Source organism: Oryctolagus cuniculus, chromosome 1 (genome assembly GCF_964237555.1).
Source record: "Oryctolagus cuniculus chromosome 1, mOryCun1.1, whole genome shotgun sequence".
Taxonomy (NCBI): domain Eukaryota; kingdom Metazoa; phylum Chordata; class Mammalia; order Lagomorpha; family Leporidae; genus Oryctolagus; species Oryctolagus cuniculus.
In genome coordinates this window covers 226,848,769-226,862,834 of record NC_091432.1, presented here as the reverse complement: position 1 = coordinate 226,862,834, position 14,066 = coordinate 226,848,769, and the positions used below count along the sequence as shown (strand labels likewise).

The following is a 14,066-nucleotide window of genomic DNA, read 5'->3' as shown; positions in this document are numbered from 1 at the left end:
TTTTGTTGCCTGAAAAATAAATGGACATAACATTTGAACCAGCTTTAAATAATCTTCAAAAAGGATGTCTAAAATGTCAGCTCAAGGTGATGACATACGTGTACAGAAGGGTGTTTCAGCACAAGTCCTTGTTTAATGTGTCAAAGAATTAAGGCTGTAATCAGTCCTAAAGACCCATGAGTGAATAACAACTGGAGTCTTCACTCTAACACACTTTTCGCGATTTCTTTTCTATAGCCTCAGCCAAACAGCAAATACAAGACTAGTATGTGCCGAGATCTGCGACAGCAAGGGGGGTGTCCACGAGGAACAAATTGTACATTTGCCCATTCTCAGGAAGAACTTGAAAAGTAAGTATTGAGAATACTCTCATGTGGCTCTAATTTTAGGTCATGGTGGAAATGTAATGTACTCTTAAGGTCCTTCAGTTTGCAATGAGTCAAAAATACAAGTTAAGTTCACATTATGGAGTTCTTTAGATTGCAAAATAACTTTCTTTTGAAACCATAATATGAATTTGGTGCAAGATTAATCTGGTGATACAGAACTTCATCAAAGATCTTATTTGAGGCCATTTTAGAGATGGAGTCTGTTTTTGCTCAGCACCTGTGAAGAATGAAAACACCACTAAGTGCAGTTTTATTTGCAGGTTCAGTTGGCCTTATAGCAAAGTCTCAGGCAGAATGGTAAAATAGATCTTTGTATGGTTTTTGGTGTTTTAAACATTTTTTGAGCATTTCTCTTCTATATGTAACCTTTTTTTTCCTATAGCTCTTATCTCACATATAAAAATAAATGGATATCAGTTCCAATACATAGTGTTCCATTTGATTTACTTGATAGAAAATGATAGACAGGTAGAACCAGGCAGATAGATGGACATATAAAGTTCTTATTGCTAGTTTCCTCCCCAAATGCCTACAATGGCTGGGATTGGGCCATACCAGGGCTGGGAACTCAATCCAAGTCTCCCACATAGGTAGCAGGGATGCAGCTACTTAAGCTATCATTTGCTGCTTCCCAAGGTGTGCATTATCAGGAAACTGGAATTGAGAGAGTAGCTGGGACTCCAACCCCAGCATTCCATTGGGGTAATGTGTGTGTGTGTGTGTGTGTGTGTGTGTGCATGTGCACGCACATCGGGGGGCAATGCTTAACTGCTGGGCTCATTCTGTTTTGTTTTTTTAACCAAAGTGTTCGTTATTGAAATTTTACCAAAATGCTGATCTCCAGCCTTTCTATTGATCATCTGGCCTATGTGTCAACTCTTAGTGAACAGCTCATTCTTTTTAAAAAAAGATTGATATATTTATTTGAAAGGCAGAATAACAGAGGGAGAGGCAGAGAAAGAGATCTTCCATCGACAGATTTACTCCCCAAATGGCCGCAACAGCCAGGGCTGGGCCAGGCCAAAGTCAGGAGCCAGGAGTTTCATCCAGGTCTCTTATGTGGGTGTGGGGCCCCAAGTACTTGGGTCATCTTCCACTGCTTTTCCCAGGTGCATTAGCAAGGAGCTGGATTGGAAGTGGATGCTGGCTCTGCAGGTAGTTATCCTTACCCACTATACCACAGTCCACAGTGCTGGCCCTGGACATCTCATTTTTTTTTTTTTAATTATTTTAAATTATTTACAGAGAGAGGTAGAGCCATAGAGAGAAAGAGGTCTTCCATTCCTCTGGTTCATTCCCCAAATGATCGCAACAGCCAGAGCTGCGCTGATCCGAAGTCAGGAGCCAGGAGCTTCTTCCAGGTCTCCCACATGGTTACAGGGGCTCAAGGACTTGAGCCATCTTCCACTGCTTTCCCAGGCCATAGCAGAGAGTTGGATCTGAAGAGGAGCAGCTGGGACTTGAACTGGCACCCATATGGGCTGCGGTGCTGCAGCCTGGGGTTTTAACCTGCTGCACCACAACACCAGCCCCCTCATTTTATTTTAAGATATTTTAAACTCAAACAGCACATTTTCTGTTCCTATATGTTCTGCTTTATTGTCCATTCTTTTCTCCCTCCGTGTGCCTTATTCAGCTACTTATATGTTCCATGTTATTAGGAATCATCTTTGCCTGGTTCTTTGCTTCAGCTTTTTAAAAAAAATTTTTTAAAGATTTATTTATTGGAGCCAGCGCCGTGGCCCACTTGGTTAATCTTCCGCCTGCGGCGCCGGGATCCCATATGGGCGCCGGGTCCTAGTCCCGGTTGCTCTTCTTCCAGTCCAGCTCTCTGCTGTGGCCTGGGAAAGCAGTGGGGGTTGGCCCAAGTGCTTGGGCCCTGCACCCGCATGGGAGACCATGAGGAAGCACCTGGCTCCTGGCTTCGGATCGGCACAGCGCCAGCCGTGGCAGCCGTTTGGGGGGTGAACCAATGAAAGGAAGACCTTTCTCTCTGTCTCTCTCTCTCACTATCTAAGTGTGTCAAAAAAAAATTATTTGAAAGGCAGAGTTGCAGTAAGAGAGAGAGAGAGAGAGCGAGAGATCTTTCATCTGCTAGTTCACTCCCAGAATGTCCTCAACTGCCAGGGCTGGGCCAGGCCAAAGCCAGGAGCCAAGAGCTTCTTCCTGGTCTCCGTCATGGGTGTCAGAAGCCCAAGCACTTTGGCTGTCTTCCACTGCTTTTGCAGGCCATTAGCAGGAAGCTAGATCAGAAGTGGAGCAGCTGAGACTTGAACCAGTGCTGTATAGGAAGCTGGTGTTGAAGGTGGTAGCTTTACTCACTATGCCACAGCACCAGCCCCAAGATTTATTGATTTATTTCAAAGTCAGAGGCGGAGACCGAGCGAGATCTTTGATCTTTGAAATCTCTTCATACTGAGAGACTTGAAAGTATTTATGGAAAATATGTATTATGAAAAACAATGCATGAATTTCAAAGTTTGTTTTACACCAAAAATAAATATTGGATGGGCATTTAACCTAGCAGTTAAGATGCCCACATCATATATCAGAATGCCTGGGTTTGAGTCCTGGCTCTGCTTCTGTTCCTAGCTTTCTGCTAATGTGTACCCCAGAAGGCAGTATGTGATGGCTGTTTGGGCCCCTACCATCTACATGGGACACCTGCATTGCGTTGTTGCCACCATACTTTAGCCTGGCCCATCCCAGTCATTTTGGACATATAGGGAATAAACTAACAGATGGCATCTCTTTTTGTCTGTCTTTCTGCCTTTCATATACATAAATAAATAAAAATTTTTAAAAACAGATTTGTTTAAAAAAATTTCTTTTCAATAGAGTGTTGGAGAGAGAGAAAGAGAGAGAGAGAGAAATCTTCCATTCTGTGGTTCATTCCCCAACTGACCTCAGTGGCTGGGACTGGCCCAGGCCAAAACCAGGAGCCTGGAACTCTATCCCAGACCACATGTGGATGACAGGGTCCTAAGTCCTTGGACTATCCTCTGGTGCTTTCCCAGGCACATTAGCATGGAGCTCGATTGGAAGCAAAGCTGTAGAACTTGTATCAACATACATTTGGGGTGCTAGCTTCGCAGGGTTGGCTCAAGTGCTGTGCCACAATGCAGGCTCCCAGAGAGAAATGTTTCAGAAGCACAGATCTCTTCATGGTACTCCTCTGCACCTAAGCCTTTGATGGTGTCTCTTTGCTCTCAGGATAAAAAAAAAAAAAAACCGTCTGGATTGTAGCCTGTAAGGCCCTGCGTTATCTGGCCTGTGTCTGTCTCTTTGATCTCATTTCACAGCATTCCCTAATTATACATTGTAGGCAGACCACACTGACCTTCTACTGTCAGTTTGTGGAATGCACAGTGCTCATTGCCTCCTCATGTCTTCAGCATAATGCTGTTGCTTCTAGGTTTGCTTTGGGGGCTTTTCCTTTGTATAGCTCTTCCTTCACTTGTTAAGGGGGCATTCCTCCAGTACTTCATCTCACCAAGTTACTTTTTGTCACACTTTGCACAGTTATAGATAATCACTGGTTTGTTTGAGAGGTTAACAGACTCTTTTTTTTTTTTTGTAAAGTCTAGATGATAAATATTTTTAGCTTTGTGAGCCATACACTCTTATAATCACTCAATGTGTTATTGTAGCAAAAAAGCAGCCACAGAGAATGCATAAATTGGGCATGGCTGTAAAATTTAATTGAAAAAACAACTTTTGTTCAACTCTTTTACCTAGCCAATCCTTTATCTATCTAATGGATGTTTTGTATCTTATTTAAATGTAAGCTCCATGGATCTGCCTTGTTTGTTGTCTCCTTTCCTCAGTAATGAATAGTAGTGAGACCTGCACATAATGAGTTCTGTATCAATAGCACTGTGAATAAGAGGTGTGTGTGTGTATGTATATATTCATAAAAAAAGAAACATGCTTCTGTTCTGATTTTTCCCCACATGAAGAGCCTAGAGAGGCTATAGGAGTTTCAAGAAAAAATGATGCTATTTGTACCCTGTCTAACCTAGCTCTCTATATAGAATTTCACTTCAAGTATTTTTTTTTAAGATTTTACATATTTATTTGAGAGGTAGATTTACAGAGAGAAGGAAAGACAGCTGGTTCACTCCCCAAATGGCCACAATACGAAGCCATGCACCTGGAGCACTTGGGTGCAGGGCCCATGCACTTGGGCCATCTTCTACTGCTTTCCCAGGCCATAGCAGAGAGTTGTATCAGAAGAGGAGTAGCTGGGACATGAACTGGTACCCATATTGTTTGATGGTGCCAAAGGCAGAAGCTCAGCCCGTTATGCCACAGCGCTGGCCCCCAAGAAAATTTTTTAAGACGAGGAGTTATGTTCAGCTTATGCCTTACCTGAAATAGCTAAAAATTTTAGCTAAAATAATTTTTAGAGGACTTTGCATTGGAACAATTAGATTAAAATAAAGAAAAAAATGGTTTCATTGCCTTTCTACACTCAGCTGGTACCGCATTGGAAGGTGCGTTTTACCTTCCTTATGTTTAAGTTGGCTGTCAGGGCCTCCACCTGCAGTGCCGGCTTCCTGTATGGGTACCAGTTGAGTCCTGGCTGCTCCACTTCCAGTCCAGCTCTCTGCTAATGTGCCTGGCAAAGCAACAGAAGATGGCCCAAATATTTGGACCCCACACCTATGTGGGAGACCCAGAAAAAGTTCCTGGCTCCTGGTTTTGGCCTGGCCCAGCTATGGCCATTGCAGCCATTTGGGCCTGTTTGTCCGTCTGTCTCTCTTTTCTTCTCTCTCTCTATCTCTGCCTTTCAAATAAATAAGTGTATAAATCTTTAAAAATAAATAAGCTGGCTTTCTCCTCGCCAGACTTCAGAACTTTATTATCTCCTACTAGAATTTTTTATTTTATTTTTTTTTGACAGGCAGGATTAAACAGTGAGAGAGAGAGAGAGACAGAAAGGTCTACTACTATATGAATATCTTTCTCTCTTCTTTACCCTTACACATGTTATTCACTATCTCACATGCTTTTCTTTCCCTTGTCTATCTGAAAAGCTGTTTACTAACATAATCATCTCCCATGTCTCTGTAGGCAGTTTCAGTTGCTTCTTCCAATATGTTGCTATAACATTTGTTTTAGTCTGCTTTGTGCCACTGTAACAGAATGCTGCAAATTGAGTAATTTATAATGACCAGAAATTTATTTGACTAGGAAGTCCAAGATCATCTGGTGAGGGCCTTCTTGCTGTGCCATCATCTCATGGCAGGAGGCAGTAGGACAAGAAGTCAACAGGTGAGGGTGGGGGCAGGGAAAGGAATGGGGCCAAACTAACCCATTCCTGAGATAACAGCATTAATCCATTCATGAGAGCAGAGTCCTCAAGATCTAGTTACTTCTTAATGGTCCCACGTCTCAACACTGTTGCATTTGGAGATTAAATTCCCAACCCATGGACTCTGGGAACATATTCAAATAACAGCAACAGGGCCGGCGCCGCGGCTCACTAGGCTAATCCTCCGCCTATCGGCGCCGGCACACCGGGTTCTAGTCCCGGTCGGGGCGCCGGATTCTGTCCCGGTTGCCCCTCTTCCAGGCCAGCCCTCTGCTGTGGCCCGGGAGTGCAGTGGAGGATGGCCCAAGTCCTTGGGCCCTGCACCCCATGGGAGACCAGGAAAAGCACCTGGCTCCTGGCTCCTGCCATCGGATCAGCACGGTGCGCCAGCCGCAGCGCTCCGGCCGCGGCGGCCATTGGAGGGTGAACCAACGGCAAAGGAAGACCTTTCTCTCTGTCTCTCTCTCTCACTGTCCACTCTGCCTGTCAAAAAAAACAAAAAACAAAAAACAAAAAACAAAAAAACAAAAAACAGCAACAGTCAATACATAGCAATTATAACTGGGAGTTATAAAATTACTGTATTGCAATTGTTTACTTAAATGTGTGTAATTTCACTGGACTTCATTTATTCGATGGATGATCTACCTTTGTATTTCCCACACCCAGCACATACCTGTTATCTAAACTCAGTATATTTATGTTGGAAAAAAAATAATCTAAAGTTCTTATTTCCAGCCAACTTCACACTCTCAAATGCTGCTAAAACAAACAGGGGTAATGCAAAGGATTATCCTCTTGGTTTAAAAAAATATATGTTGTTACGCAACTGAGATTTCTGAGGGTAAGTGTGTTAGTTCACATGACATACCAGAAGTTTGCCAAATGTTTTTTAAACTTAAATAAATTAGTTTTACTCCTACTTGCTTTCTGTATTATATAAGAGGGTTTTATAAATTCATAGAAAATACACAATATCTTCTAATTCCAATTTTGGACCAACTTTTTTGTCTTTTTAAGATTTATTTATTAGGGCCGGTGTTGTTGCATAGCGAGTAAGCCACTACCTGCATTGCCCGCATCCCATATGGGCACTGGTTCAAGTCTCAGCTGTTCCCCTTCTGATTAAGCTCTCTGCTATGGCCTGGAAAAGTCCTTGGGCCCTTGCACCTCTGTGATAGACTGGAAGAAGCTCCTGGCTCCAGATTGGAACAGCTGCAGCCATTATGGCCATTTGGGGAATGAACCAGTGGATGGAAGACATCTCTCTCTCTCTGTCTCTGCCTCTCTGTAACTTTGCCTTTCAAATAAATAAGTAAATCTTTTTAAAGGCAGAGATAAAAGGAGGGAGGGAAAGAGAGAGGTCTTCCATCTACTGATTCACTCTCCAAATGGCTGTAATGGTCGAGGCTGAGCCAGGCGGAAGCCAGGAGCCAGGAGCTTCTTCTGGGTCTCCCATGTATTTACAGGGGCCCAGGTTCTTGGTCTGCCTTCCACTGCTTTGCTAGGCACATTAGCAGGGAGCTGGATTGGAAGTGGAGCAGCCAGGACCCCAACAGGCACCTGTATGAGATTGCAGCGCTGCCAATGGAGGCTTAACCTACTCTGCTAAAGTGCTAGCCCTACCCACCAACTTTCTGAAGCTCCCTCATGTACCCTTCTGTCCAAACAAAATGTAGATGCTCAACAGTCTCTCCTTAGATAAATACGTACGTGGACGTAGTTTAGAACTGGGATGTTGGAATGCTGTTCCCATGAATTTCTGTGTTTGGAGGAGTGTCATTTTGGGTATCAGCGAACTCAGCAAACATTTACAAAGATTTGTTATGTGCTAGAAACTATGTGAAGTGCTTCTAGTGGGGAAAGAGGAAGAGTAAACATGTAAATAAATGTTTTCAGTTATTTGTTGAGCCATGGACAGGAATTTCGATTTTTGTTTTCTATTTGCAACAGGAAGCCATTACAGGGTTTTATTTTAACAAAACAATGAGAATTTTAGTTTTATCTTAGAATTGTCACTCTCTTTGTGTGTAGTTAGAGACAAGTTAAAGTACTACAGTAGTCCAACTGTGAGATTGTCAGGTTGGCCCTAGAAGTATTGCAGTAGAAAAAAGTAATGAAAGTGACATATTGGGCCTGGTGCTGTGGCGTCATGGGTAAAACCGCTGCCTGTAGTGCTGACATCCCATATGAGTACCACTTCAATACCTGGCTGCTCCACTTCCAATTGGCTCTCTGCTATGGCCTGGGAAAGCAATAGAAGATGGCCCAAGTGCTTGGGTCCCTGAACCCATGTGGGAGACCTAGAGGAAGCTCCTGACTTCAGATCAGCCCAGCCATGGCCATGGGGGCCATTTGGGGAGTGAACCAGTGGATGAAAGATCTCTCTCTCTCTTTGCCTCTGCCTCTTCCTCTCTTTAATTCTGCCTTTCAAATAAATAAATATTAACAAAAGATATATTTAGGATATAGTTTTGAAGCAGAATGGATAATGTGGAAAGACTGAATAAGGGCTATAAAGAAAAAAGGAAGCCAGGATGACTTCAAGGTTTGGGCCTTCCTAAGTGGTATCTTGTACAAAGATGGTAAATGCTGTGAGGCAGCAAATCAGTAAATTCTCTGACCAGATGAAGTTTGGGGCTTACTGCGTGTTCATGCATCAGATATTTATTGAACACTTCATTTGCACAAGATACTGTTATAGGCCGGCGCCGTGGCTCAATAGGCTAATCCTCCACCTTGCGGCGCCGGCACACCGGGTTCTAGTCCCGGTCGGGGTGCCGGATTCTGTCCCGGTTGCCCCTCTTCCAGGCCAGCTCTCTGCTATGGCCAGGGAGTGCAGTGGAGGATGGCCCAGGTGCTTGGGCCCTGCACCCCATGGGAGACCAGGAGAAGCACCTGGCTCCTGGCTCCTGCCATCGGATCAGCGCGGTGCGCCGGCTGCAGCGGCGGCCATTGGAGGGTGAACCAACGGCAAAAAGGAAGACCTTTCTCTCTCTGTCTCTCTCTCACTGTCCACTCTGCCTGTCAAAAAAAAAAAAAAAAAGATACTGTTATATATGCTAAAGATGAAGAGGTGAATGAAAAAGACAAAATCCCTTTCCTTATGGGGCTTGAAGTGAAGTAAAGAATATTGATAGAAAGCAAAAACAAAGTATATTTGATAGCAGTTGGTGCTAGGAAGAGAAACAGTACACAGAAAGGAGAAGAATGGTTGGGCAAGGGGAGATTTTTGATTGGGTATTCCGAGAAGGGCTTAGGAGATGTGACATTTAAACAGACACCTACATGAAGTGAAAAAAAATTACAGGAATGAAGTCCTTGAGAAGACAAATGGGCTTGATACCTACAGCACAAATAGATATGCCTGGGGCCGGCGCTGTGGCACAGCGGGTTTAACGCCCTGGCCTGAAGCGCCAGCATCCCATATGGGCACCGGTTCTAGTCCTGGCTGCTCCACTTCTGATCCAGCTCCCTGCTGTGCCCTGGGAAAGCAATAGAAGATGGCCCAAGTCCTTGGGCCCCTGCACCCGCATGGGAGACCTGGAAGAAGCTCCTGGCTCCTGGCTTCAGATCAGCTCAGCTCTGTCCGTTGCGGCCATCTGGAGAGTGAACCAGCGGATGGAAGACCTCTCTCTCTCTTTGCCTCTCCTCTCTCTGTGTATCTCTGACTTTCAAATAAATAAATAAATCTTTAAAAAAAAAATAGATTTGCCTTATGTAGGAACAGGATTTCTTTCTCCCTTAGGAGAAGTGTGTGGTTACAGATGCAGGAAGGTTAGTGGAGTTGGTGTGGAAAGATAAGTTAATTCTTTGTTTCATACATCTCTAACTTGGAAGACAGTATCAACTGTGGAAGGGCTGTCGAGAGGGGAGAGGGAAAAGATCTTAGAGATGAGAAAATTAAGATAGCCCAAAAGTTTATTAATTAATTGTGTGGACATTTTAAATAATTGCAATTTTTTTAAAGATTTATATATTTATTTGAAAGGTAGAGTTATTGACAGAGAGGGGGAGAGATAGAAAAGTCTTCCATCCGCTGGGTTACTCCCCAAATGGCTACAACCGCCAGAAGTGGGCTGACCGAAGCCAAGAGCCAGGAACTTCATCTGTGTCTCCCACATACATAGATGCAGGGGCCCAAGCACTTGGGCCATCTTCCACTAATGGCTTTCCCAGGCCATTAGCATAGAACTTGATTGGAAGTGGAGCATCCAGGACTTGAACCAGTACTTAGATGGGATGCTGGTGTCATAGGCAGCTGTTCCACCTACTGGACTGCAATGACTTTCCCTCTTGTATGATTTTTTAGTAAAAGGTGAAAGATTTATACGATCTGGAGAGAAACCAGAGTATTGTCATGTATGATTTTAAAAGAATAGTGAGTGATTGGCCTTTTCAAGTGTGAGGTTCAGATTCATTTCAAACTGCTCCCCAGATGCTGAGTCCATTCCATATCATTTCTTGTCACTTACTTTGCCTTTCTATTAAGATTTCACTTCTGACTCCTTTCTTCTTAGAGCCTCATAACCAAAACTTTAGTTTTTGTTTGTTAGAACAAACTCAAGAATATTTGAGATTTTTCATTTGTGAATGAAAAGCAAGGAGCAGCTGAGCATTTTGTATACAAACTTTGAGAAGAACGCATTGTGAACTTTAGGCCTTTTTATATCCCCAAGATGCCTTTGTAAAATATTTGTCTATCATGCCTCTCCTTGAAGAAGTAATCATTTCCCCCAGTGTCTATAAGATGAAGCATAAACGGCCATTATCCATTTGCTGGCTTTTCCTTTTGAATGTATACGACTTCCTGTTCTATTACTCCACCTTCAACAAGTCTGTTCTGCATGCACCTGCCTTTTGTTAAACTTTACCTTCCTTTGTCAGTGTATAACAGAGAGAAAGATTGATTACTGAGGCTGTTTATAGATACTGAAATACTAAAAGGAAACTATTCTGACAGTATTACTCATCACTAACACTGTTTATATTTAATTATTGTATGTTTATAACATTAGTGTCAAATTAATTTTGAATATGTAATTATGACCCCAAATTTATTAGTCTTCTTTCTGTTCCTGGAACTTAATTTTTCAGCACTTAAAATATTAAAGGAAACATTATAGAGAATAAAGCCTAGGACTAGAATCATGAATTTTTTGATGTGTAGGTGGAAATGGATTTTCTTATTATGGAGCCCAAGATCAGATTCCCTTATATCTTACACTATTATATCAAATCACCATAAATAAAATTCAAAACTTACAATTAGGAAAGTTTTTATCCAAATACTGTTTTAGAAATTTCAATACAAAATTTCTGTATTTTAGTATGTAATAAATTATTTAATACAAGTTTTTGGTTTTTTAAAAAATTTTTAAAAATTATATAATGCTTAAATAACTTAATAAAAACAGAATGCTTGCTTACCTTTGCATTCTGGCTTCCCAATTAAATTTCGTGCTGATTCTTACCATATTTATGTAAGGTAATTTCTATTCCATTTAGATAAAATTTTCAAATGCTCTCTTCCTTAAAAGGTTTCTTTGAATGTATGTGTACATATTGTGTACATCTGTGAGACATTTGTATATTTTTGTGTGCCATCTGTCACTGAATGTGATATAAACTGTATATGATATTTAACTGAAAAAACTTTTTGCAAAACTGATTTCCTCATTTTTTAATGTTTTTGTTACTACTTTTTTCTTCAATGTAAGATTTAGTACAATATTCACAAATGTGTTGATTTTTTTTATACAGGTATCGATTAAGGAATAAAAAGATCAATGCGACTGTAAGAACATTTCCTCTTCTAAATAAAGTTGGTGTAAACAACACTGTTACAACCACAGCCGGAAATGTCATTTCTGTCATAGGAAGTACTGAAACAACGGGGAAAATTGTTCCAAGTACAAATGGAATTTCAAATGCAGAAAACAGTGTTTCCCAACTAATCCCACGTAGTACTGACAATACATTAAGAGCTCTGGAGACTGTGAAGAAAGTGGGAAAGGTTGGCACTAATGGTCAGAATGCTGCTGGGCCCTCTGCAGAGTCTGTAACTGAAAAGTAGGTATTAGGTAAAAATGATTAACATGAAACTTATCCATTTTAAAAGTGCTCGAGTATTTTTATTTATCATGAGTAAGAGAGATCAGAATTTTTTTTTTTTTTTTTAGTAGTTTGAAAGGCAGAGAGTGAGCTACCATCTGGTTCACTTCCCCTAGGCCCACCGTGACTGGGGCTAGGCGGCACTGAAGCTGATATTCCGGAATTCAGTGTAGGTCTGCCACATTGGTGGCAGGAACTCAACTGCTTGAACCATCACTGCTGCCTACCAGGATCTGTATTAGCAGGAAGCTGGAATCAGTAGCCAGAGCTGAGGCTTGAACCCAGGTACTCTAATGTGGGACATGGATATCTCTACTGGGTGTCTTAAGCAGTAGGCCAAATGCCTGTCCCTACATCACAATTTTTATGTAAAGTCTTTCATTAATACAAACAGCACTAAATAGCAAATCATTTGAGTTCTAGTCCTGCCTTTGCAACTGAATAGCTCTGTGAACTTGGAAAGTCACTTCAACTCTGGGTTTGTATGCCTCAATTGTATACTGAAGAAGTTGGACCAGAATTGTGGTTTTCATCCCTTTTTTTCTTTTTCTTTTTAATAGATTTATTTATATGAAGGAGTGATGGGGCATAGAGCTGGGTTGTTTTCCAGTTACTGATTCACTCCCCAAATGGTCACACCATCTAGGCCAGACCAGAGACAAGAGCTGGGAACTCCATCCTCATCTCTCACATGGGTGGCAGGGGCCTAAGTACTTGGACCATCTTCCATTGCATTTCCAGGTGCATCAGCAGGTCAGAAGTAGACTGGCTTGAGTAGGAGAGAGTGCAGCATGGTGTCATAGGTTAAATCCGCTACCTGCAAAATCACCATCTCATATGAGTACCAGTTCATGTCCCAATTACCCTGCTTCCAATCTGATTCCTTGCTAATGTTCCTGGGAAGGGAGTGCAAAATGACACAAATATTTGGGTCCCTGCCACTCATATGTGAGACCTGGATGGAGTTCTAGTTTCCTGGCTTTGCCTGGCCCAGCCCCAGCCATTGAAGCCATTTGGGGAAATGAACCAGCAGATAGAAGATTCTCTCTCTCTCTCCTTCATTCCATCTATAAGTCTTTCAAATAAATAAATAAATCTTTTTAAAAAATGTTGAGGGCCTGGCACTGTGGCACAGCAGGTTAAAGCCCTGGCCTGCAGCACTGACATCCCATACGGGCGCCAGTTTGGATGCTGGCTGCCCTATTTCTGATCCAGCTCTCTGCTGTGGCCTAGGAAAGCAGGAGGGAATGATCCAAGTACTCGGGCCCCTGCTCCTACATGGGAGACCCAGAAGAAACTCCTGGCTCCTGGCTCTCAGATCAGCTCAGCTGTGGCCATTGTGGTCATTTTGGGGGTGAATCAGCAGATGGAGGACCTCTCTCTCTCTCTGACTCTACCTCTCTCTAACTCTCTTTCAAATAAGTCTTAAAAAACAAAACTGTTGAGTGGCCAGTCAAGGCCTCACAAGCAGCAGCTTAACCTTCTGCACAACACTGACCCCTAGCCTTTGTTGCCTTACCTTGCCCTGCCTTGCCTGCCCTCCCCTGCTCGCTCCTTCCTTCCTTCCTCCCTTCCTTCATTCCTTCTATCCTTCCTTTCTCCTCCTCCCCTCCTCTCCCCTCCTCCCCCTCCCCTCCTCCCCTCCTCTCCTTCCTTCCTTTGTCTTAAACAGATAGCTTTTAAAAATAATTTTTATTTATTTCATGTACTTGGAAAGCAGAGAGACAGAGATCTTCCATCTACTGATTCACTTGCAAATGCTCACAATCAGGGCTGGGCTAGGCCTAAGAGAGCAACCTAATTTAGGTCTCCCGTATTGGTCTCAGGGCTCCAAGTACTTGAGCCATCACCTGGAATAGGGAGTGGAGCCTGGACTCAAACTGACACTCTGATGTGGCATGCTCGTCATGCAAGCAGTGCTTAGCTTGTGCCACAGCATTGGCCCCATCACTTCTTTTCTTTATTCCAGAGAGACACAAGGAAGGAACTTAGTAGAAATTTAAACCAATGAGTGGCTGAGCCTATAGCCCCGTTTCAGTTGTATCACTTGTACTTTAATTTTAGTAAAGGGGAGAATCTTGTTTTTAAAAATCATCTCCCCCTTTTTTTTTAAGATTTTATTTATTTGAGAGAGTTACAGACAGATGGAGAGACAGAAAGGTCTTCCATCTGCTGGTTCACTCCCCAAATGGCCTCAGTGGCTGGGGCTGAGCCAGGAGCAAGGAGCTTCCAGGTCTCCCACATGG

The 14,066-nt window shown here is 42.7% G+C and overlaps 1 protein-coding gene across 7 annotated transcripts in view; it reads left to right on the top strand.

The window, feature by feature from the left end:
* The window catches only part of RC3H2 (ring finger and CCCH-type domains 2), a 63,784-nt gene that overhangs the window by 29,550 nt on the left and 20,168 nt on the right, over window positions 1–14,066 (top strand). For 6 of the 7 annotated variants that reach the window (XM_008273357.4, XM_008273358.4, XM_008273355.4 and 3 more), the window contains 2 exons: window positions 238–350; window positions 11,470–11,778. In XM_008273357.4, coding sequence (XP_008271579.1) covers window positions 238–350; window positions 11,470–11,778 — 422 coding nt within the window. The remainder of the gene's footprint in view (window positions 1–237; window positions 351–11,469; window positions 11,779–14,066) is intronic. The other variant, XM_070056508.1, reaches the window with a different exon arrangement.